The 26,676-nt window shown below is 42.1% G+C and overlaps 1 protein-coding gene across 9 annotated transcripts in view; it reads right to left on the bottom strand.

Moving 5' to 3' along the window:
• Positions 1 to 26,676, bottom strand: part of EPHA5 (EPH receptor A5) — a 329,023-nt gene that overhangs the window by 294,227 nt on the left and 8,120 nt on the right. For all 9 annotated transcript variants that reach the window (XM_029073598.2, XM_029073602.2, XM_029073601.2 and 6 more), the window contains exon 2: positions 11,297 to 11,361. In XM_029073598.2, the coding sequence (XP_028929431.1) occupies positions 11,297 to 11,361 (65 nt within the window). The remainder of the gene's footprint in view (positions 1 to 11,296; positions 11,362 to 26,676) is intronic.

Raw genomic sequence — 26,676 nt, forward strand, 5'->3', positions numbered from 1 at the left:
GAAAAGCTCATATACACACAAGTGACGAGGATGGCTCACACAGTAAGCGTTCAATAAATATGATTGATTGAAAGAATGAATGAATGGCTCTAAATAATAGAAGAAGGGCTAAATTCCAGCCCCTATTGGGTCCGCTATTTGAACTCCCACTGCCCACAGGTGGGGGAAATCTGCTTCCTTCTGCATTTAGAGGGGCAATTAGAGTGAGTGAACGGAGAGAGGGAGGAGATTAGCAGCTCGGGCAAAAATCTCCAGAATCTCCAATCACTGAGCGGTCTCAACCGTCTGCCATTCTTCGGGCTCCTGCGGCCTTTAATGGAAATAGTCAACAGGAATGCCGGGTGATTACAGTATCTTTTTTTCTCTGTGGGAGAGAGGGAGATTATGTACTTAGAAACATGAAGCATTTTGCTTTCAAAATTAATTCAAATTGGCTTGCAGGGGAGCACAGCCCCATGCATTGAAAACAGCCGAAGGGCGGCGAACACAAAGGGCCACGGTAAACAGCGATGAATCTACTCTACCAAATGCCTCGGGGACCTACGTATGGCCCGGTCTCATTTAGCATCTTTATTAACGACAGGGCGGGAGTGGGAAGCGGGATATGAATTATACTCACCAATGGGAGCCAGAGCCTGGCCCAGCAGGACCCAAAAGATGATAGAGAAGGAGCCGGGGAGACGGTGAGCGTAGGTCGGGGGGTTTCTGACCAAATTGAACTTGGAAAGTTTAGCGAATGCACCTGCTGAGCAACGGATCGGAAGCCACAAAGGGAAAGTAACGGGAAGAAAGCTGAAACTTCCCAAACGGCTAAGAATTGGAGAGAGAGGACAGAAATGTCCATAGCGGATTCTGCTCGGTGGCTACAGAGCAAACCTATCTCTTTATCGTTCATCTAACAGTGGGTCCAATCAATCAACGACACTTACTGAGCACTTACTATGTGCAGAGCACTGTATTAAGTGCCTGAGAGAGTACAATATAACAGAGTGGGTAGACCCCTTCCCTGCATAGCACGAGTTTAAAATCTAGGGGAGAGATGGACATTAATAAAAATAAATTAATTATGGACATGTACATAATAATGATAATGGTATTAAGCACTACTCTGTACCAAGCACTGTCCTAAGCACTGGGATAGATACAAGCTAATCAGGTTGTCCCACATGGGGCTCACAGTCCCAATCCGCATTTTAAAGGAGAAGTAACTGAGGCCCAGAGAAGTGAGGTGACTTTCCCAAGGTCACACAGCAGACAGGTGGCAGAACCCATGTCCTCTGACTCCCACACCTGTGCTCTTGCCACTAGGCCATAAGGGTTGCGGGGCTGAGGGCGGGGAGGTACATCCAAGTAGAAGGGGAGACTGAAGGGAGTTTGAGGCGGAGGAAATAAGGGCTTAGTAGGGGAAGGCCTTGGAGGAGATGTGTTTCCTCCAAGGCTTTGAAAGTGGGGAGAGTGATTGTCTAGCAGATATGGAGGGGGAGGGTGTTCCAGGCCATAGGCGGGATATGGCGAGGGGTTGGCAGCGAAATAGATGAGATCGAGGTAGTAATCCCACTGCTGACAAGGCCAGTTATAAACCAAACGCCAACTCTACTTGCAAATCCCAAACCTGTAGTAGACGATATGAGGATATGAGGCTGCTCTGAGTCCAGAGTATGAGGGCTGACAACAGGGGACCTGTAAATAATAGTCACTTTTTTGGTCTGTTAAGCCTGCACCTGGAAGGCTGCATTTAGGTTCTCCTTGCAGATAGTAAATTGCTGAAAAGATTCAGAGAAGGAACAATCAGAAATGCACACCTGGCATGACAAGGTCATCAATACCAGAAGCAGGTGGCATATCATGGGTTACCCAGCCCCCTGACAGATGGAAATACCAAGGAGGAAACAAAACTCTATTCTACTCTGCTCTGAGTGGATATAAGAAAAGGGAAAATTGTAGTAAGTATAATAACAATAATGGTGATGTGTTTAAATGCTTTCTATGTGCCAGGCACTGTTCTAAATGCTGGGGTGGATGCAAGCAAATTGGGTTGGATACGATCCCTGTCCCAAATGGGGCTCACAGTCAATCCCCATTTTACAGCTGAAGTAGCTGAGGCACGGAGAACTTAAGTGACTTGCCCCAGGTCACAGAGCTGACAAGTGGTGGAGTTGGGATTAGAACCCAGGTCCTTCCCGCTTGCAGGCCCGTGTTATATCCACTAGGCCCGGCTGCTTCTCAAATTTCAGGCATTATATTCCCCACAGTTGGATGAATGAAACTGGGGCATCTCCAAGGTAAATAGAAGGTGGTAATAAATATTAGTTCCATTGCTGTGGATTTGGGATCTCACTGGCACTTTTTCCCATTTTCCTTGTCCCACGTCCTCCACTTGGGTGACAGACATTGGTGACCTCACTAAACAACTTAGTGATTAGAAGCCATGACCTCTGACTCCCAAGCCCGGGCTTTTTCCACTGAGCCACGCTGCTTCTCCACTGACATCTAAGCAGAGGAGATGTAAGCTTCTCTGTTTACATCTTGCCAGTGGCCTGGGACTACCTCCCTCTCCATACCCACAGACAGTGACTCTCCCCACCTTCATAGCGTTACTGAAGGCCCATCTCCTCCAAAAGGCCTTCCCCGACTAAGCCTTCGTTTCCTCTTCTCCCACTCCCATCTGTGTCATCCTTGCTTTTGGATCTGAGCCCTTTATTCATGCTTCCTTCTGCTGCACCGCACTGCTGTATCTACCCCGAATGCATTTACTCATATAATGTCTCTCTCCCCATCTAGAGAAGCAGCGTGGCTCAGTGGAAAGAACACGGGCTTGGGAGTCAGAGGTCATGGGTTCGAATTCCGGCTCTGCCACTTGTCAGCTGTGTGACTGTGGACAAGTCACTTCACTTCTCTGGGCCTCAGTTACCTCATCTGTAAAATGGGGATTACGACCGTGAGCCTCACGTGGGACAACTTGATTACCCTGTATCTACCCCAGCGCTTAGAACAATGCTCTGTACATAGTAAGCACTTAACAAATACCAACATTACTATTATTGTTATTATTATTATCTAGTCTGTAAGCTTGTTATGGGCAGGGATCCAACATCAACTCTGAAATATCTCACTCTCCCAAGCAGCGTGGCTTGGTCGAAAGAGCCCGGGCTTGGGAGTCAGAGGTCATGGGTTGTAATCCCAGATCTACCACTTACCAGCTGGGTGACTTTGGGCAAGTCACTTCACTTCTCTGGGCCTCAGTTCCCTCATCTGTAAAATGGGGATGAAGACTGTGAGCCCTATGTGGGACAACCTGATTACCTTATATCTACCCCAGCGCTTAGAACAGTGCTTGGCACATAGTAAGCCATGGTATTTGTTATGTTAACAAATACCATCGTTATTACTATTGCAATGCTTTGCACAGAGTAAGCGCACAGTAAATAGGACAGATTGGCTGATTGTCTTCTAAAAGTTGAGTCGGTATGATAGCTGGCATTTCTTTTATGTTATTACAGTAGTTTTGCATCATCTAGGCACAATTAACAGAGGTCTCCTCACTCCTTTGAGGTGACTGGAATTTTGATTCATCGATATTGAACGCTTTTCCGCTAATCTCAAACTGACCACAGCATTGTTTCACAAAATAATATGACTGGTACTGAGAAACTGAAAACAAAAATAAAGTCTAAGTCTGACTCTACTGGCTTAAAATATGTTTTGACTACTTTCAAATTATTCATTTTAATATAAACTTAACACGTAGGTGTGTTTGGTTTAAAACAGGCAATACAATCCTGCTTTTGCTCTGTTGGATTTCTCCATTTAGAACCCAGGTTATATTGGCTCCCTATGAATTGGCTTCTTTCCATCGCAGGCTGAAAGAAAAAGACTTTTGAGATCCGCTAATGTGTTCCTTTGTATTGACTTCAGCAGTATTTTAATCTTTATTACCTTTCCTCACGTCGACCTAAGCTTCACTGCTTGATTTCCTCCTTTACTCTTTATCTTTGAAAACTGAGGCAGAAGTCTAAGAATCTGGCCAGAATCTACTATGGGGATAGCAACAGAACCTCTTTTCCTGACCCTACTAGACAGTGTAACCTGTGGGAGAAGCAGCGTGGTGTAGTGGCAAAAGCACAGTCTTGGGAGTCAAAAGTTGTGGGTTCTAATCCCAGCTCCGCCACTTGTCTGCTGTGTGACCTTAGGCAAGTCACTGAACTTCTCTGTGCTGCAGTTACCTCATCTGTAAAATGGGGATTAAACTATGAGCCCCACGTGGAACAACCTGATTACCCTCTATCTATCCCAGTACTTAGAACAGTGCTTGGCACATAGGAAGTGCTTAACAAATACCATAATTATTATTATTATTATTATTATTATTATCTGATTGTGATGTATCTACCCCAGCACTCAGTACAGTGATTGACACAGAGTAATTGCTTAACAAATGCCACAGTTATTATTATTAGCACAGCTCAGTGGCAGAATGGAGGCCAATGGACCTCATGAGTAAAGGGCATGAAGATTCATAATATGTCATTAATAACACTAATAATAATGCACGGGTATATTTTAAGCCAAACACTTCTACTAAGTGCTGGGGAAGACACAAGATAACCAAATCAGACATTATCTGTGCTCTATATGGGCCTCGCAGTATAACCAGGAGGGAAAACAGGTGTTGGGCCCCCATTTTACAAATAAGGAAACTGAAGCACAGAGAAATGAAGTGACTTGCCCAAGATCATATAGCAGACATGTGGAAGAACTAGGATTAGAACCCAGGTCCTCTGACTCCTAGGCCCATGTTATTTCCACTACATCACTGTCATGCAGCATTGGCTCAGTGGAAAAAGCCCGGGCTTGGGAGTCAGAGATCATTGCTTCGAATCCCAGCTCCGCCACTTATCAGCTGTGTGACTGCGGGCAAGTCACTTCACTTCTCTGGGCCTCAGTTCCCTCATCTGCAAAATGGGGATGAAGACTCTGAGCCCCACGTGGGACAACCTGATTACCTTATATCTAACCTAGCACTTAGAACAGTGCTCTGCATATATTAAGCACTTAACAAATACCAACATTATAATACAATGTTGATTTATGCATCATTTTGTGGAAGCCCATCTGACACCACACGGACTTAAAGCCTTCCTCCTCACACCTACTCCAGAGCCTTTGCCTTCCCCTCCGGGGTCTCCCTGAAAACAAGGCACCGTCTCTGAGCTGCGGAACTCAACGTTAGAAGCTGAGGAAGTAAGTTCGGCCCTAAAAATAAAAGGTCCGGCAGAAAAAGGCCCTATTGGTATTAGACGGGAAACAGAACAGCTGAAACCAATGAGGGGAAGCAAGTCTCATCCTCTTCTCCCTCTACTCCCCAGAGAGTAGGCATGAGAGAATGAAGGTTAAAAAGATCCTAACCAGAGGACTCTGGCAGAGAAGACGATCCAGCCCCAGTTCTTTCTGCCTCCATTCAGAGCTGCAGAGTTCCCCAGTCACGTATTCACCAACCACGCTGACTAATCTAAACCTGAGCTATTTTTAACTGCAAACATAAACACACCCGGGTTGCCTTCTCAAATGAATAAATCGGAAAACACTTAGTAAAATCGGAACCACCGTAACGGTGGCCATTTCATCCAGCTAGCGTTCATCTCGAAACCAGATTGGACCCAGATCTTCACTGACGTGAGGTTTCCGTCCTTATCTACTTCCCCAGACGAGACATTTTATTTTCCTCCCTTTCAATGTAATTGTGACTTTGTCAATTTTCTAGCCCTGCCCTAAAGGAATAAAGGATTACGGATGACGCTAGCATCCTCATACATCCCCACGAGAGATTGCACTGAAGCCCGTGTTTACTTCTAGGTGGAGTTTAGGAAAAAAAATATTCTCAAAGCATTCAGTTTTAGTTCCCAACCAATCCTCAGAGGGCCAAGAAAATGGCTTCCAGTTTCTTGCTACAGGAAGTTCAGGGAAATCAACAGGGAAAAGTGCCGGATCCACCAGTGTAAGTGAACCTTGCTTTAATTTGGAAAATCACCACACAGGGGACAGAAAAAAAGGAAAAAAAAGGAGCAGTTAGTGGGGATGCTAAAGAGCAAAGTTCCAGCGACAGAAGAAGAGCTACCGCATGAGGAAGAATGGAAAACAATACCTCAGCAACCAGAGAAGCAATGTTGCTGTGTCCGATCTGAGCTAGTTTGTGCTTTAACCTTGAAGCCTTCGACCTATTTCTGCAATGATCTGGAAGTAATTATGAGGACATACATCTCTTCAGGGCCTGTTCAGACAAGCTGCCAAAGCTAAAGTCATGGGGGACCGTGGGTTAGAGGCAAAGGGAGAAAGGTTGAAAAGCTGCCCCAAGCAAGACTGTTGTTCATTTTCAAGGTAGTTGGGGATAGGGGAGGACCAAGTGTAAATAGCGCTAGTTATGTACAATCTAATGGGGCAGCAGAAAACTCTAATACCTGAACTCAGGCGTCGTACCTGTCTGTGATTTTGGCACTGCGTGACAGATTTTACCAAGCAGGAGTTGAAAAAAAAATATGATCATTTAAGTCATTCGGACTCAAATGATAACTCCACAAATTCTGGTATCATACCATGTCTCCCTGACTTCGCCTAAAAATCAAGGTACTTGTTAAGCACTGCCTAATAATAATAATAATGTTGGTATTTGTTAAGCACTTATTATATGAAGAGCACTATTCTAAGTGCTGGGGTAGATACAGGGTAAGCAGGTTGTCCCACATGAGGCTCACAATCTTAATCCCCATTTTACAGATGAGGGAACTGAGGCCCAGAGAAGTGAAGTGACTTGCTCACAGTCACACAGCTGACAAGTGGAAGAGTCTGAATTCGAACCTATGACCGCTGACCCCCAAGCCCGTGCACTTTCCACTGAGCCACGCTGCTTCTCGGTATAAATACAAACCTGTTTGTATGAGTGTTTGCAAATTTGATACTGAAAATCTCACCCTGCACCAGGCTACTCTTTAGAGAGAAGAGGCTAGAAATGTAATTGCTCTAATGGCTATTGCTATTTTTCTTACAATTCTAGGTCATCGCTCTTTAGTCATCTTCAGTCCTGTCAGTCACTACATCTACGTTCCTAATAGCACATCAACCATGAAGTTTGGGATTCAGAGCTTTTTACAAAGAAGCCGCATGCAGCATGTGCCTGTCACCTTCATTTCAAGTTGAGCAAACATGGAATTTAATTGTCATCCAGTCCTACTTGGAAGGATAGATTTCCTTAGGGTGAACGGCATTGACCACTGCCCTGATTTTTGTGGTTTATCTACCTTGCGAAACAAATGACTTTAAATGCTGCTTCCCATTTGCCGGTGAATTGGACACAGAGATGAAGGCTTCGGTCCAAAGGGAAACTAGATATTAGGAAAGCAGATTCTAGATTGAGAGCTTTTATGGTATCTGCTAAGTGTTTACTATGTACCAGTCGTCGTACTAAGTGCTGGGGTAGATACAAGCTAATCAGGTTGGACACAGTTCACGTCTCACATGGGATTTATTGACTTAATTGCCGTTTTACGGAGGAAGGAACTGAGGCACAGAGAAGTGAAATGACTAGACCAAGGTCACACAGCAGATGTGGCAGATTCAGAATTAGAACCCAGGTTCTTCTGACTCCCGGGCCTGTGCCCTAACCACTAGGCCCCGCTGCTTTAGATACATCAAAATGAGGAGGGGCAGAGGTCATCGAACAAAACGAGCCCGCTTGACTCTGGCTCTCTATGAACCGTGGAGAACTGAGACAGTAGGTGCATAAGAAGAAATGGGTAGGAGCTCTCCCTGCAAAATTGCTCTACCAAAATCATATTCAAAATGAATTGTTTAGCCATTCAGGAGAGAGGACCATAGAAAGAGGAGCAGTTGTTTTGACAATTAAAATTCAGTACACCTTCTAGAAGAAAAAAAATCTAGACTGTGGACAGCGGGCACAGGAATGAAAGGATAAGATTAAGGTTCCTAGCCAATCCTCAGAGGGACAAGAAAACAGTTCCAGTTCCTTGCTACAGGGGGTTGAGGGAAATTATGCCCCAGATCACAACTTTTGTCATGAAAAAGGGACAAAAGACCAAAGAAGAAAATAGGCATCAACCACTCTGCAGATTTTCAAGTTCTACTCCTTTCCTTTCCCATTTACCCACCTCTGAGTTTCTTAACCACCACAAATGTTTTGGAAAACTAAACACAAAAGAGAGTCAGTCAACCCACAGCATTTACTGGGCATCATTCACTGAGTGTGAAACACTATAATCAATCACTCAATCAATCAATGATATTTACTGAACACTTACCAGGTGCAGAACACTACACTAGGGAGAGTGCAGTACAATAGAGTGGTAGACAAGATCCCTGAACACAAGTAACTTACACACTAGAGTATAAAATGCCTGAGAGAGTAGGACTAAAGAATGCCCTGGTTTCCAGAAGCTTACGATTTAATGGGGGAGACAGACCTATATTTTCTTCTTTTTAACCAACAGCAGCAGTAGGAGGAAGAACAAGGATAGATCTATGTGAATGTGAATACAGAAAGATGAAATAGATAAATATACATTTGAATGTACTATGGAGCATTCATATGAATAAAAAGAACGGAGGCTATCCCGTTTTTAAGGCCCATTGCCCAACTTACCTCATGCCTGTTGCCTAACTTCCCTTAGACATGATTATTTTGAGAGCCTGTTTTCATGGCTGCATACATGTGAGGAGAATATCAACAGTCTCCAATCTAAGATCTTAGTAGAGTGCTCTGCACACAGTAAGTGCTCAATAAATGAGATTGAATGAATGAATTAATTAATTAATAATTTTCGGGTCAACGCTTAAGAAGACGACAAGAACCAGTCTCCAATCTAAGCGCTTAGTAGAGTGCTCTGCACACAGCAAGCACTCGATAAAATTGATTGTTTGAATGATTTTCCAATCATCGCTTAAGACGACAAGAAAGGTGGTAAAGAGGATTAGGCTTCACGTGTGGATTACCAGAACACAATATAAATGTCCATGATCCTCAAGAGAGTCACCTAAGAGCCTCTTTATGCTGTTGACAAGTGCTTACTAGAGTGATGGATTGACCGATTGACTGTATCCCCAAAGAACAGATTACGCTATGCATAGTAGAGAAGCAGTGTGGCTCAGTGGCAAAAGCCCGGGCTTGGGAGTCAGAGGTCGTGGGTTCTAATCCCGGCTTTGCCACTTGTCAGCTGTGTGACTGTGGGCAAGTCACTTCACTTCTCTGTGCCTCAGTTAACTCATCTGTGAAATGGGGATTAACTGTGAGCCTCACGTGGGACAACCTGATGACCATCTATCTACCCCAGTGCTCAGAACCATGCTCTGCACATAGAAAGTGCTTAACAAATACCAACATTATTATTATTATTATTACTGTGGCCCTCTGCAATGTCAAAGCCCTTCTGAAATGCCCTCAATCAATAATCCTTCCCTGCTTCTCTGCAGCGTGAATGACCTGGGAGTGATATATGGTGAGAGATTTCTTACCCTTTTCCAGCTGTGTTAGAAACAGTAAGGTCACACTTACACCTCTTCCGCTATTTTGCCTCAAAGGATGTCCTGAGACCAACTGATATGCATGAGGATGCCTAAATTCCCACAGAGATGAAAAAATTTTATCTGATCTTCTTTGAATTGTTTCACCCAACTCCCCCAACCACCTCCTAAGTTCAGGGTTATTTTAAATATTTTCCTCAAACCAGAATTTGAAAAGAAATACTGATTCATTCATTCAATAGTATTTATTGAGCGCTTACTATGTGCAGAGCACTGTACTAAGCGCTTGGGATGAACAAGTCGGCAACAGATAGAGACAGTCCCTGCCGTTTGACGGGCTTACAGTCTAACTGATCTAAGAACAACTCTTGTCTTTTCATTTCCCTGCATTCTCAGTAGAAAAAATACTGCCAATAGCTAACTAAGGTAAAAAACAAACAAAAAAATGCCTGCTGGGTCCTGCAAATCAAACTCAGCTAATTGGAACTCCAGTTAGCTGTGTGAAAAGTATATATAAATATATATATAACATAATATATTGTATTATATAGCATACACCATATGTATGTATGAAGCATTGATTGATAGAAAGCAATCGATCGTCAATGTTATTCCCACTTCTGGATTAGAGGTTAAGAATAAATCCTGTCTTTGCTATTTAAAAATCACCTGGGGTACACATCTCCACTAAGAACTCCATGATGAGAGAAGTTCAAGAGCAAAAAGAAGAATTTGGGATGGGTAGATATGAGAAAAGCTGGCTCCCTGAGCAGTCAAGTGGAAGTTTCTGTATTTCTGTATCCCCTGAAGTAAAGAATGAAATAAAAACAACTAAGCTCTGGCTTTGATTCTAGTGTGTTTAAACAAGGCAACTGCAAGATACACCTGTGCACTATTCAGCCAGGATATGTCCAGTTTTCCTATAACCAGGGGCAGTGCCATTCTGGCAAAACCCCCTATTTAGGAAAACATGCACATAGAACGCATCGGGTCTGATGCTGCATGCATGACCAAACTGTTTCTTTGAAAAATTGCCTCGCTCCATACCCAAACAGGCCTATGTTGTGAGAAGCATGTGGGCTAATTCCTGAACAGCCTTCTACCCAAAACAGGTACCAAAAATACATATTCTAGCAGAACTAAGTAGAACTGATGGAGAAAATTAATGGGTAATCAACTTTGAGTTAAAATGCATTCCCTTTGTGTAAAGTATGATTCTGATCACTTAATCACTGCTTGTCTCAGTTCACACACCCCATTTTCCCAAACTCTTTACTTTCTTTAAAATTTACTTTATAGCAAGGTAAATAAACACACCTCACCTATGAAAATACCTAGAAAATAAACAACTGAACAAGTAGCTAGTTAGTGGATAATTAAGGAAAGATGCATCGATGGTTCACTCGATAGAAAAATACGTGATAGAGAGACATACATACGGATGGGTGTATTGATAGACTGATTGATAGATGGATGAAATTACTGATAGACATAGATGGCTGGCTGGCTGGATGGATAGATGTATGGATGGATAGATGCATGGATGGATAAGTGGGTTCATAGCGAGATAGATGGATCAGATGAATAGATAAATATCTGACTGAATGGATAAATCTCCCCGGTAGGTATTTGTTTTTCCAGCCACAGATTCTTGTTTTTTGCCCTTGATGACAAATCGCCCTAGAGAGTTTTAAATCCTATCACAAAATTTTGTCAACCTGGAAGCGATTAATGCAACCTGTGGCAGAGTAAAAACAGAATTACTTACCCCATTTTTAGGGTAGGCGATCCATCCAAGATCCCCCATTACAGTACGCGAGTCTAGTAAATTCACTAAAAAAGAAAAAGAAATATGATGTATCACCAGCTGAATGCAAAAACTTTGTAAATATTTGCAAAGCTTCGGTAAAGACGCATTATCTTTACAGGAGTGAAAATTAGTCATTCCTTGCTATGTAAGGGGGAAAATAAAGCACTCTTTATAAAGAAAATGTTTTATTGAGTGAAAGTATAAAATATTTTGGCTACATATTTGGAAAGCAATTGTACCCTTAGTAATACCAAAACAAATCTTTTTTTTTTTTAATGTTGATAGTCCATAAGAAATTTTTTAAAAAAAACAGCAACCCAAAAACATACATTCCTGGATTAGATACATCTGTAAGGCTCTGTCTAAATTCATTGTATTTTGCTCTGGAAAGCTTTTATGGAAGCAATTAACAAACAATTTACATTAAAAAGCAATAAACTATTCCCAAGTTTATAACATTTTCTGTAGTATTAACCGGAATCTGTAGTCCAAATAGTAAGTGTAATTAAGAAATAAATCTACACACACTTAACCAAGCCAAAGAAAATTATAGCAGCTCTCAGTGCTGTTGCTACAGTTAAAGCCCCGTTGTCTTTTTCAATATTATCGTAATCTCTCCCTTCAGGGAATTACTGTGGGGTGAAATCTATTTTTGAACAGATATGTTCTGTTTTGGTGAATACGGAACTTTTTGACCATTTTTTTTTCAAATGGTGATGTTTTAGCTGATCAGGGAAGTTGTGTGTTCACACCCCCCCACACACACACTTGAGGAAACCTGATAAAGCCATATAGCATAAAAATATGGAAGCTGATTGGCCTGAAACAATCTTCAACTTCTTGAGGAGAAAGCTGAAACATTTGGTAAGTTCTCCAATGGATAAAAGGCTATTAAAATACACATATCGCGAATGCACACACATGTATACACACACATACACACACACACACACACATTAGAGAAGCAGCGTGGCTCAGTGGAAAGAGCCTGGGCTTGGGAGTCAGAGGTCATGGGTTTGAATCCCGGCTCTGCCACTTGTCAGCTGTGTGACTGTGAGCAAGTCTCAACTTCTCTATGCCTCAGTTACCTTATCTTTGAAATGGGGATTAACTGTGAGCCTCACATGGGACAACATGATCACCCTCTATCTACCCCAGCACTTAGAACAGTGCTCTGTACATAGTAAGCGCTTAACAAATACCAACCAACATTATTATTAATCAATCATATTTATGGAGCATTTACGGTGTGCAGAGCATCTACAAAATACTTGGGAGAGCACAATACAACAGAGTTGATAGACATGGAACTTCTCTCTTCAACCCACTTTCCCTTCTTTTTCAAATCCTAAATTTCCTTGAAGGTGTCTCCTTTTGCACCACATACCCAAGGTTACCGTGACACTAAATATCCCGGGAAACAAACAGGAAGGAAATATGAAAATAACTGAGTTAGATTCTCCCCAGTGCCACAGTCATCCTTGCAAGTGAATTAAGGAGGAGTTTCACTCTTAATTTAGGAGAATAGCAGCTCTCCAAATGACACTTGAGAAGTCAGAAATGATGATAACATTTGTTAACCATGTCATGCTTGCCAAGCGCTAAGATAGGTGTAACATACTTGGAGTAGAAGCTAAACAATCAAATCAGACAGAAGGGTCACACGATCTAACAGGGAGAACAAAACAGGTATTATATCCCCATCTTGCAGATGAGAATACTGAGCCCCCATTAAGTGACTTACCCAAGATCACACAGCAGGCAAGAGGTACAGCCAAGACTAAAATCGCAGTTCTCCTGACTCACAAACCCATGTTCTTTCACTAGGCCACACTGTCGTTTTTATCCTTCAGAAAGAGTAATGCATTTGACTAAACAACCACAGATTACTGGCAGAAGGAATGGTGCATGGAAAATCAAGATTCTGCTCCATCTTCCTCCAAGAGTGATCTTGGTATTATTCTTATATCCTCACTGCCTCTCTGGGTCTCAGTTTCCTTATCTGTGAAATGGAAATCTGATACCCACTCCTCTTAACTTTTAGGTTGTGGGTCCCTTCTGATACAGGGACTGTGCCCGATTTGATTATTTTGGACCTATTCCAAGTAAAAAAAAAACAAACCCACAAAAAAACCTCCATCACTGTATCATTTCCATCTTCCCACCTTTCCTAGACCTTGCCAAGAGGAAATTCCAGTTGATCCCAGCCCAGGGGAACTCCCACTAAGAAGGCAGGAGGAAAATTATCTCTCCAGATAGAGGAAGACTTTATTAGTTGACTTGGGTTCGCCACACTCTTTAGAAACCATAAAACCAGACAAGCAGCAGCATGGCCTGATGGATAGAGCATGGGCCTGGGAGTCAGAAGGACCTGGGTTCTAGTCCTGATTACGCCATTTCTCTGTTAGGTGACCTTGGGCAAATCATTTCAATTCTCTGTGTCTCAATGACCTCATGTCAAATGGGGAATAAGACTGTGAACTCCTACATGGGACAGGGGCTGTGACCAACCTGATTACCTTGTATCTGCCCCATCTTTTAGAACAGTGCCTGGCACAGAGTAAGTGCTTAACAAGTATTATATAAGAAAAGGAAAATGGCCTAGTTTGGTCATGGAGAGACAGTTGGTGGAGGGTTCAATCTCTTTTCAGATGAAAGCCACCCGCCCGAAAGTTCACTGTTAGATTCGGGGAGGGTGCTGATGAGTTGTCCAAGGTTAGGGCCCTTTGGTCAGTTGATAGATTTCAATAATACTATTGGCACTTACTCTGTACCAAGAAATGGGATGAGCCCTGGACTATTCATTCATTGATTCAATCATATTTACAGAAAGCTTACTGTTTGCAAAGCACTATAGAAAGAAGACAAGCAAATCAAACACAGTCTTTACCCCAACCATGTCTCATAACATAATAAGCAGACCAGGTATCTTATCTTCATCTTATAGGTGAGGAAACTGAGGCAGAGACTGGTTAATAGAACTGCCCAAGGTCATACAAAAAGTCAGCAGGAGAACTAGGACCAAAGCTCAGGTCTCCTTTCTCTATGCCCTTCTAGACTAAATTTTTTGAAATGCATCCTTAGTTCATAATTGAATTCATAAAAACAGGAAAAGGTTTCTTTTTTCTTTTTTTTTTTGGGTAACAATATGGTACAGCCACTAAGTCACTATGCTACAATTACAGTAATTAAATTGTTCAGAACAGTATATATCCTTAGTATAAATTGCCATGGATGCACAATGAATATTGATCTACATTGAATGACTTAATTAGAACTTGTCCTGGAGAGACCACTAATGAATGTAATTAAAGGAAATGTTTGATACCACAGAGTTACTTCAAGAGACATTAATTAGAAATCAGAAATTTTACGGAAAATGTTTTTAATCCATTACCTACTTTTAAAAGGAAACCTTTTACCATTATACCCCAAACCTGGCCGCTGTCAGGATTCCAGATACCATTCAGTTAAGATGAATATAAAATTTAAAAGCAAAAGTCAGGTTTCACTGACAGGGGCTCACTCTGGATTACAAAGGAAAACGTGAGTTGCTAAAGATATTAACTAATTAAAAAAATGTATGTTTACATACTTACAGCAACCTGCTTTCTCCACAAATTAATAACAGGACTGGTGGAATACAGGTTTTTTTTTTTTGTTTTTGTTTAAGTGCTTCTTTTTATTTTAAAGTTACACAGGTTACTCTACCACTACTTTCAAGAATTTGTTTTTGTCCATCAGGAATTTTGAATATTTGTTTTTTTTCTTTTAATTGCAGATTCAATTATGTAACTTGACAACTCAAAAGTGTATATATATGTATATAAAATATAATTAATATATTATATCTGTCTTCCTCTTGATATTGTAAACTCCTTGTGGGCTGGAAACATAGTATTTTACACTGTACTTGCCGATCAGTTAATAGACTGTATTGTACCAATTGGGCAGCCAATAAATATTTCTGCTATTACTACTTTATTATTACTACTACTGCTCATAGAATTTACAACACACAGAAGAACAGAAAAATAAATCCTACACTTTCTCTATAAGCTCTGATCCCAAATTTCCACTACAGTGTAAAACACTGATGGGGACTCTATTCAAAGCATATATGGTAGCCATGTCTGAATGGGACAAAACTAACCAATCTAATTACTTAGTATCTTTATAATTTCAATTTTCTCACTTAGAATTCCACCATTTATGAGCCAGAGAATCTATGGGCAAAAAGTCCTGGAATTCCCAAATATCCCTCAAATCCCAAATTGAAATCTAAAACTTGCTGAAATGATTCATTATAAAATACACACATATGACACTAAGGGGAATTCCAAGTAGGTCACACTAAGGGGAATTCAGAGTAAGAATCTTCTCATACAACTATGACTCTTGAAAACCCATAAAATTAGTCTGAGAAAAATTCCCCAAGTACTTTATTTCTATATTAACCACTAAGCAAAGAGCCATAATTGTGAACTCAAGTGATTTATTTAGATGTCTTTCACTGCTTTTTATAACAGCTGTTTAGCCCCAATCCATATCTGAAGAAATGTAATTGTTTCATCCTCAATTAAAAAGACAAAAAAGGCCCAGGGAACCTGGTAGTCATGAAAAGCAATAGAACTCAGGATTTCTGAAATCTACAGAGGGGGATTGTCAAATATCCTGTTCTTTCTGAGGGTGATCCCCCTTTGAGCCTCAGGAAGGAAAGAATGGATGTGTTTAAAGAAGGAACACTTCATTAGAATTTGATTTAAAAGAAGAAAGTGAAAAACAGAGAAAAGTAGTATTTGTCTTCTGCTTCATGTCCCCTTAAATGGTACCAGCAAGACATGACTCATAATGCATTTGCCAATGGATGTTGTTTCCTTTGTTAAAACAGACCCCAGTGAGCAGACACAAGGAGATAGGGGTAAATTGCACTGAGATAGTCACCTCAGATTTGCTCACTCAGTAGCTACTGGAACAAAGAAAACACTCAGTATCCATTGGTAGCTGATTATGGCTCATTTTCTGCTTAGCTCAGAGATCTGAATATGTTCAGGAGGTGAGACATATGAGCCAGTTTTCAGTGACCTTATTTAGGGATGGGTCACTCACCACCCTTAATCATCCTGAATATTAATAATAATAATGGAATAATGGAACTAGGGAAGCAGCGTGGCTCAGTGGAAAAGGCCCGGGCTTGGGAGTCAGAGGTCATGGGTTCAAATACCCGCTCTGCCACTTGTCAGCTGTGTGACTGTGGGCAAGTCACTTCACTTCTCAGGGTCTCAGTTCCCTCATCTGTCAAATGGGGATGAAGACTGTGAGCCTCATGTGGGACAACCTGATTGCCCTGTATCTACCCCAGCGCTTAGAACAGAACTCTGCACATAGTAAGCGCTTAACAAATTCCAACATTATTATAATAATAATGACGTTAATGGTATTTGTTAAGCACTTTTTATGTGCCGGACACTGTACTAAGTCCCGGGCTGGACACAAGCAAGTCAGGCTGGACACAGTCCCTGTCCCACATGAGGCTCACAGTCTTAATCTCCGTTTTACAAATGAGGCAAGTGAGGCTAAAAGAAGTAACCGAGTAAAAGAGGTAACTGAGGTAAAATAAGTGAAGTGACTTGCCCAAGGTCAGACAGTAGACAAGCGGTGGAGCCGGGATTGGAACTCATGACCTTAGGACTCCCAGGCTTAGGCCTTAGGACTCGACTACTTGGTGTTGTTTAATATAAAGTCATCAGAAGGAATCACATGAAGCAATTGACACTCCACCCCTGAAAAACTTGAAAAATCTTCGTTGGTCTCCTTGAAGCGATGATAGAAATGGGAGGAAACATGTCCCAGTGAGAAAAGCAAGAGAATGAGAGCCAGGAGATTGGAATATTAGCCCCTGTTCTCCCCCTTCTCTGCTTGTGTGACCTTGAGCAAGTCATTTGACTCTGTCTGGGCTTTACTTTCCTCTTAGACTGTGGGCTCCTTGTGGGGCAGGGACCAAATGCTTAAATAAATACCAGTGTTATTAAGACATTCTTATTGAGAAATGCTTCCAGTTGGTGAATTTCATGCAACTTGAATATGCATCCTGGCATAGCACTGTAGAAAATCTTGAACTGGAGTCACCTAGAGAGTAACAAGTCACTATTGAATTCCATTGTGAGGGTCTGATTGGTCTAAGAAAGGAAACATTTATCTAATGACGAACTAGTTCCCTCTGTTGATTTTTTTAATGGCTTCTCAGTACGTTCCACATTTTTAAAGGCAAGTAATAAACCATAAGGCATATACTTGTCCATGCTCAGATGTGCTCAACTATAAAAGGGAGCACATGCAAACCGTTTAAATGAAATGCAAAGTGCGTGAAGGAGATTTTGTGTTTGTCTTTGCTTTCAGTGACTCGCTTCTCAGGGCCCCAGTGAATTCAAATGCTTCACTGAAATATCCAGAAAGTGCAACAGAATCCATATAATGATTAACTTTCTTGTCTTCAGGGTCAGATAAATGATGATTAAACTTGGACCAAAACCCTTTTTAAGCTAACACCCTAAGGGAAAACTGACACATGCTCACAAGGCAAGCTTTCAGTAGGGCTGGATTTACCTCAAAAAGAAAGCAAGATAGATGGGAACATGAATGGTCCAGAGCTTGAGGATTGGATGCATTCTCACCAAATGAGCCTCCCCAGATCTCCTCGATCTGTCTGTCTCCAGCTGATGCACTGGACTCTGAGCTTAAGGGAAGTACCATTTTACCGGAGACAGCGTGGCTTAATGGCAAGAGTCCAGGTTGGGCTGTCAAGAGACCTGGCTTCAAGTCCTGTTCTGCAACTTGCTTGTCGTATGGCCTTGGACAAGTCGATTAAGTTCTCTGGGGCTCAGTTTCCCCATTTGTTAAAGTAGGGTAAGTTACCTGGTCTCCTTCCCTTTTAGAATGTGAGCTCCTTGAGAGAAAGATACTGTATGATCTGATTATCTTTTATCTACCCCAGTGCTTAGCACACAGTTTGGCCCATAGTAAGTGCTTACTTAATGAATGCCATCAGTACTATTATAATTTGTGCCTAGGCTCCCCTCTCCTAAATAAAATCACCATTTCACTCTGAAAATTTGGAATCATCCACATTTACCCCTTGTCTTTAGATGGAACCGCTAAATATTTCAGAGACTATCAGTAATACTAAAATTTGCTTTTCACTGTGAGAGATAATGAACTAACTGTTTAAGCTATCATTTTGACTGAGCACCTGTGTTCAGCTCACCACATTTAATAGCTTTAGAAACTACAGATATTTAGTAGATCAGATCACTGCCCTTAAAGAGCTTCCAGGCTAGCAAGTAATTTTTTGGGTGTGTTTTGTTTTGTTTTGTTTTTTTCTTAAGGCAAAATCCCTAGGATCTCCATTATGAAACTTAAGCTCTCTTCCCATTAAATCTTTCTCTGTTTTATTCCATTGTCACTAGAATTAATTTTCCTGCTATTTTCCATGCTAGATTAAGAATTTCTACAAAGATGTAAGTTCAAAGTGTTCCTGAAAGCAAATGACAGTCAAAATAATCCAGGCAATCAAAAAAAAAATTATTGATGTAAACCCCTAAAAGAACCCCAACCATCATCAGACAGATGTTTTCTATTCAATATTTTTCGAGAGCTGAAAGAGATCTTGTACGTTCAAATCGGAAAATTTGATTTTTCATTGGGGATTGAGTCAAGGACAGGATTTAGGATTTTATTAATTTATTTATGAACATATTTATACCCATTCTCACCATTTTGGGATACATTCAGTCATTCATCAAGGCTATTTTTTTAATATTAATAATGATGGAATTTGTTAATCGCTTACTATGTGTCAAGCACTATTCTAAACACTGGGATAGTTACAAGTTATCAGATTGGACACAGTCCCTGTCCCACATGGATTTCACAATCTTGATCCCCATTTTACAGATGTGGCAACTGAGGCACGGAGAAGTGAAGTGACTTGTCCAAGGTCACACAGCAGGCAAGTGGCAGAGCCTGGATTAGAACCCAGGTCCTTCTGACTCCCAGGCCCAGGCCCTATCCACTAGACCATGCTGTGTCGCGGTAAGCCTATCTATCCGACTAAAATGTAAATTCCCTGTGGGCAGGGAATGGGCGACTTCTTTGTTTTGCATTTCCAAATTGCTCCAAGTTCAACAGATACTATTACTTCGACAGAATTACTATTAGTGATATATTATTTCACCGAAACACCCACTCTGGGTCTTTTCAAGAAAAGAAAAGGAAGGACGGTTCATTCATTCAATAGTATTTAATGAGCAGTTAAAAGAGACCCAGTGATACTGGGTCTTCCTCCGCGTTTCTGAAAGCAGAGAGGGCAGAGGAAATATTTTAAAGGTGCGGTAAAACAAAGCCTCGGACAATGCTGAATCTCAGCTGAAAACTGGAAGTCACTGACAGAGGACAGACCTGCGTGGTATATTGCAGGAAAGAAAAGAGTAGCTCTATTTAAGCAAAAGCTTCATATGGAAAAAGAGATAAGGAGGCAAAAGAGAAAACCATACCTGAAGCTACACCTGTCAGGTACCACAGTGAAATAAAGGGCAATGCTTTTGTGTGGTCGGTGTCACCAGGAAACTGGGTCCTGTATTAGCCTTTTCAGCCACACATGTAGTAATAGATGAACTTTGCTGTGAGTGGTGTATTTTTTTTAACGGTCTTTGTTAAGCATTTACTATGTGTCAAGTACTGGTCTAGGTGCCCGAGTAGATACAAGTTAATCAAGCCAGACACAGAATGCAAAGGACAACTATATATGCATGTATATATATACATATATATATATATATATATGTATATATATACACATATATATATATATACATATATACACATACATATACACATACATACATGTTCCAATTTTACCCTGGGATCTCTGCTTGCTTCCTACAGAATGCTCTGCTTTGTCTCTTGACATTCACCAAATGTAAAATAACTTCCACTGCAGCATTTCTTGGCATCAGTTTCTGTGCTTAGGGATATGGCTACATGACTATAAAAATAGAAAACTGGGGAAAGAATCCAGCGGTCTCATACGGGCGAGTGCAAAAAAATGAATGCAACGAATGAAACATTTCATCAAAACGTGTTTTAAAGCACTCAATCCCCTTGCTCCCTCCTACCTTACCTCTTTGATTTTCTACTTTAACCCAGCCCACACACTTTGCTCCTCTCACCCCAACCTACTCTCTGGACCTTGATCTTGTCTATCTCACCGCTGATCCCTCGCCCACATCCTGCCTCAGGTCTGGAGCTCCCTCCCCCTTCATAGCCCACTGACGATCACTCTCCCCACCTTCAAAGTCTTATTAAAAGCACAGAACTCCTGCAAGAGGCCTTCCCCACAGTTGCACAATAAATACGATTGAATGAACGAAGGTATGCAGGACGCCGTACTGACCCCTTGGGTGACTAGGACATAACGTAACAAACACGGTCCCTGCCCACAGTGAGCTTATTGCCTAGTAGAGCACATAGTACGGTGCTCTGCCCATAGGAAACATTCAGTAAATATCCTCGATTGACCAAGGACAGGTGGAAAACCGGTTTGATGAAAACCCACCGGGGTCCAGGCACTTTAGCAATGCTCCGGAGTCTTTTTCTGATTGAAAAACACCCCTGGAGTCGTAACCCCAACCCCTCTATTGAGCGGAACAGATTTAGCATGACCAAATGCTCAGAATGCCTGTAACTGCCCAAGGCAGGGCTTTACAGTCTGTACTCAAAGGCGCTGCCAGCCAGCAAGGGAGAAGGCATCGGGCGGAGGCATAAACTTGGCTCCTTGAGTGGTATTCCTGCTGGGATGGCTGATGTCGCTTGGGACGGTGCCAGGCCGGATCTGCCTGCAAAGTTTATCTTTACGCTCAGCAGACATGACAGCGCATCCTGGAACAGCAGAACGTAGGGTAAATAAACGCTGCCGATAGAGGAAGGATAGGCAAACCAACTCTGACACTGTTTGAATACTTTTGTGCACGTCTCTAAACGGCGCTCGTCTTCGAATTGGTCTGGAGGATTCCAGGCATCCTTTTGGCCCCGACGGCTGGAGGTTGGGACCGCTTCGTGGCCTGAAACAGATCAGCTCTCAGTGGCGAGCCCCCCGCTCCTTCTGTGGCCATGTTGGTCATCGCCTCGGCCTCTAGCCAAGAGCTGAAACCCAGCCCTTTGTTCCCATAGAGCTCGGATTTTAACGTCAATCGGGTCTCAAATCGGTGTCCAGCAACCGGCCACCGGGCACGGATCAAGGGCCATGGCAGAACTCCTTACTCTATTTCACTCCCCTGGTGGCTACAATGACCATTCTTCTGGTTCGACCCTGGACAGACCAGTTTTATACCAGGAAGTTCAGCTGTCGGCTATTCTATCCCCCGTCTGGGTCTGATTCTGCACCAGACCCTTCTGCATCCGGGTTTTTATTCTCAGCCTCCAAACCCTCTTTAGCCTCGGCTCCTGCCACAGAGTCCAGGGCTTGCAAAATTTTTTTCCAGAGTGACCCGAGAGGACCTACAGTGAGAGAGGGGATCAGGGGTCCCTCCAATGACGCCTTCTAGGTTCTGCACATTTCTGCAAAACCCTTTTGCTGAATCCTTGTGATTCCATCATGGTTCGCCTCTTCCAAAACACACGTAGCATAACGCGCATCTGTTGCTTCCGGGCTGACAAAGGGGCATCTGCTATTGTCAAGTGCGGTCAGTGGGCAGCCGGTCGATGGGGAGTGGGAATGCCAATACGATGACTGCGGGAAAGAGTTAAAGATAAAATAGGACAGCTCCCGGCAGGGCCGGGGAGAGCGACTGAAGCAGTCACAAGTGATCTCCCGTAGTGGGAGGGAGAGGGGAAGGCTGTCGTGACACTTCAGAGGTCACGGGTTCTCATCCTGGCTCTGCCGCTTGTCAGCTGTGTGACCTTGGGCAAGTCACTTCACTTCTCTGGGCCTCAGTTCCCTCATTTGTAAAATGGGGATGAAGACTGTGAGCCCTACGTGGGACAACCTGATCACCTTGTATCTCCCCCAGCGCTTAGAACAGTGCTTGGCACATAGTAGGCACTTAACAAATGCCAACATTATTATTATTAGTAGGATTTCCAACGGCTGTTGGGTGTTGGGGGAGATGTGGAGGACTGCCGCTCCATTTCCCAAGATCACGTCCACCTCTGAAAGTTTGGAGGCAAGAGGCTGGACCTGGAGATCTTTGAAGGCCCCTCGGGGGGCTGGAGAGAGGGAGAGTGGAAGTTTCCTAATCTATTTTAATGTCTTTCTCCCCCTCCAGACTGTAAGCCTCTTGTGGGCAGGGATCGTGTCTACCAACTCTATTGTATTGTACTCTCCCAAGCACTTAGTACAGTGCTCCTCTCTGAGAAGCAGAGTGACTTAGTGGTTGCCCACGGGCCTGGGAGTCCGAAGAACCTGGGTTTTAATTCTGGCTCTGCCTCTTGTCGGCTGAGTGGCCTTGGACAAGTCTCTTCACTTCTCTGTGCCTCAGTTCCCTCATCTGTAAAATGGGGATTAAAAGATCGTGAGTATCATGTGGGACATGGAATGTGCCCAACCTGAGCACGGTCCTGGAAGTCAGAAGATCATGGGTTCTAATCCTGGCTCTGCCACTTGCCTGCTGTGTGACGTTAGGCAAGTCACTTCTGGGCCACAGTTCTCATCTGTAAAATGGGGAATAAGACCGGGAGATTAATACGGGACAGGGACTGCATCCAACCTGATTTGCTTGAGTCCACCCCACTGCTTAACCCAGTGCCTGGCACACAGTAAGCACTTATCAAATACCAGAATTATTATTATCATTAGCTTGTTTCTATCCCAGCCCTTATACAGTGCTTGGCACACAGTAAGCACTTAACAAATATTAGAACTATTATTAGCTTGTGTCTATCCCAGCACTTAGTATAGTGCCTGGCACATAGTAAGCAGTTAACAGATACCATTAAAAAGTGCTCATTAAATGTCACTGATGATTTCATTGTCACCACCCCAGCAGTGAGCAAACAAGCTAGTCCCTAGATCCACAGCTAAGGCTCATTAAGATGTACGAGAGGGATTTTTCCTCAGGCCTTTGACTTGTTGAACTCATGAGGGCGTTTTTCCACCTCTGACTTTGAGCACCTTCCTCCACTGATGTTGAGCACCATCCCTTGGCCTCAAAAGGGAAAGGATCCTGAAAGTCATAGATGTCACAGAACAGGCTCCAGGGGTTCCTTAAAGGCCAGGGGCTTGCAAGACAGCAGACTCAACGGTCTGGGGGATTAGGGGCTGGGCCAGGCTTCGGTCAAGCGCTCCGAAGTACGCTGAATGCCTTCAGCGTTCTAGGAGAATATTCCCACCTTCTGCTGTGAGGGGGCCAAAGTTTCTCTCAGCCAATCATTTGTCTATGGGATGGCCTCGCAGGAGCACTGAACAGATTGCTCCAAAATCAATAATCGGTCAGAAGGAAGCCGCATCCAAGAGAGATGGAAATGAAAAGAAATGAAAAGAAATAAGGAAGCATCTCAGAGAGCTAAAAAGTCCAAACGGCAAACATCCGGAGCTGCCGACACAGCTTGAGAAATCGATCCCCGGGTCACCACTTCCCTTTCCTCTCCAGATTGGGTTCTCAACGGCGGGTTCAGTGGAATAGGCAGAAAGGTGTTACTGGTGGTGTGGGATATTGTCAAAGCTCAAAAAAGTAGCCTTGTGATGGGATGAAATAAATATAAATCAAAACAGTGAAGCAAATTGTTTCCCCCCATGTACATCTTTAGGAAATACAATTTTTCAAAGTGAACAAACAGTGAGGGGAGAAAAGGTAAGAGGGTTAAAAAAGCAGACTGAAATGCAAAATTATCAGTCTGTGTGTCTTTCCGGTTACTGTATTTAAGACCTCCCCCCACACCCCCCACACGCGTACGTATTGGTAAATTAAAATGCTGATGAAATATATTTTCTATGAAAATGGCCAGAATGGGGGCACCTGGGATTCAGAGGCCTTGACTTCTAGTCCTGGCTCTGCCAACTGCCTGCTGTGTGACCTTGGGCAAGTCACTTCACTTCTCTGGGCCTCAGTTGCCTCATCTGTAAAATGGGGATTAAATATCTATTCTTCCTCTTACTTGGACTGGGACTATTTTCCACCTGATAGATTTGTCTCTATCCCAGAACTTAGAAATGTGCATGGCATATAGTAAACGCTCAACAAATACCATTTGAAAAAAAAGAGGGAGAGAGAAATAAACCCTAAACTCTAGAGCCTTTTGATTCATCTGGTAAGGGACTTCCCAACACTATAATTGGAGTTTATTAGAGGCACACGAACTAGTAATCTTGAAGTTCACTTCAGCTCATCCCAGAGTCCTTATTTTTCTAGATACTGCTACTTGGAAACAATATATCATTATTTTTCCAAAGTTTTTGACTCCAACAGGAGCACACTTTGTTTCAAAAGGCAAAGATAGTGTCAAACACATTTATTCATTACTCCTGATGTGCCTGTCTCCAGTTTGCCCCCCCATCATTATTCATAGACTGTGAGTCTCTTGATGGACAGTTGCCTTGTCTAATTTCCAGCTATGTACCCTCTCCCAGCAATTAGTACAGTGCTCTGCCCATAGTAAGCATGTAATAAATACTATTCTTATTACTACTAAATACCTGTTCACTGTGTCCTGGAGCATTAGACATAAAGTCTTAAAATCCCTTCTACCTTAACAAATGTAAAACCCGCTCTAGGTATTTTACAACTTTGTATCATATAGGATTCTCACTTAAGATATTAGGTGACAGTATTGAGCTTTTTATAAAAATAATTTGGCACTTGATAAAACTATCCTATATTTTCCCAGGCAGCCATGGGCTCAACATTTCAACAGAGATTCATCTTAATGAAATCCAGAAAGTTGTTAGAAAGGATAATAATGGCTGGATTCGTTTTAAGGACGCAACAGACCGAAATGGACGTATACTGCCAAAAAGTGATTTCACATCCTAATTCACTGACTGAAAGTGATGCCTTCACCATCCAAGAAATTTTTGATATTGTTAAAAAAAGAAAAGTCTACGTGCTTCTTTTTCTGTCCCAAAAATATGATGGGAAAGAAGGGAACAGTGTCACATAACCCCAACTTAATATAAATTCTTAAAAAAAACCCATATGATTGTGCTGTTTCCCTCAAGAATAGCAGGGAATTTATTCACCTGAAACTTGATTTATAAAGTGGTGCCTCTTACTCTGAATTATGGTATTAACTGTCACTAGGGAAGGTTCATCAAAATTCTGTTAAAATGCCTTGGTATTTGCAAAAAATAATTCCATCACCCATTTGGCTTTTGAGTCCTACCACGGATGTCAGTAAAATCTATATTGTATTTGTTCACTATTTTTTTCATGTAGTTTAGGCATTTTAAAGAGATAGTTTTAAAAATCTAAAGCATTAGTCTCAGCAGAGATTAAACAATCCAAGGGACAAGTTGAATTTCAAACTCCAAACACACTCCATTATCTTGATGTTTTGAAAAAACCTGGAAACAATGATTTCCGATGGTTAGAGATCAGATACTTTTCAGGATGGATTTTTAGCAAAGAAGTCTCCACTAGATTTTCACCATGGACAGCAGTCAAAGGACTGCTCTCAAGCATCAAATAAACAGTGAATGTCTTTTAAAAGTTTTATGAATTTGAAGTTAATTGATAGATAGGGATGGCCCCTTTTACATAGTGCACATTATAGAAAAAAAGGCATACAATGTTTACCTAATCTATTTTCTAAATTGTGTAAATTGAAAGCTGTCTGCATTTGACCTACCTCCACCTGGGTATAATGACTTTGTTTAGTGTAGGCTTAAAGAAATCTTTATCCATTAGACAGAAATAGCTTCAAATAAAGGATCATAATAGAGTTTTAGAAACCATGCACGTGTTCTACCCTTTCCGTATTTGGTAATCCAAGAGAGCTCCTTAGAAGGAATTCTTGATTATACATATTGTGATAAAGTTCCTAAATATGTATTAACTCAATAGACCAGAACGGGGGGAGTCTTTCTGCTCTATCAGATAAATACATACTCAACAGAGATACCAGAATAGCAAGAATGATTCCAGCCACTGAAGTGAACAATTTGCATTTTATAACCTTTCCCCTATGTCTTTACCCAAATTCTTTCTCCTGCAAAATAAAGAGGATGAATAATCGCTCCTGAGAGAGTTAATTACTCCTAGCAAGGAGTGGAGAGGGTAACTCCCTGTAAGACTCTGAATGTTTATTTCAGATATTTTCTTCATTCAAAAGGTATTATGGTCAAATCT

Source organism: Ornithorhynchus anatinus, chromosome 10 (genome assembly GCF_004115215.2).
Source record: "Ornithorhynchus anatinus isolate Pmale09 chromosome 10, mOrnAna1.pri.v4, whole genome shotgun sequence".
Lineage (NCBI taxonomy): Eukaryota > Metazoa > Chordata > Mammalia > Monotremata > Ornithorhynchidae > Ornithorhynchus > Ornithorhynchus anatinus.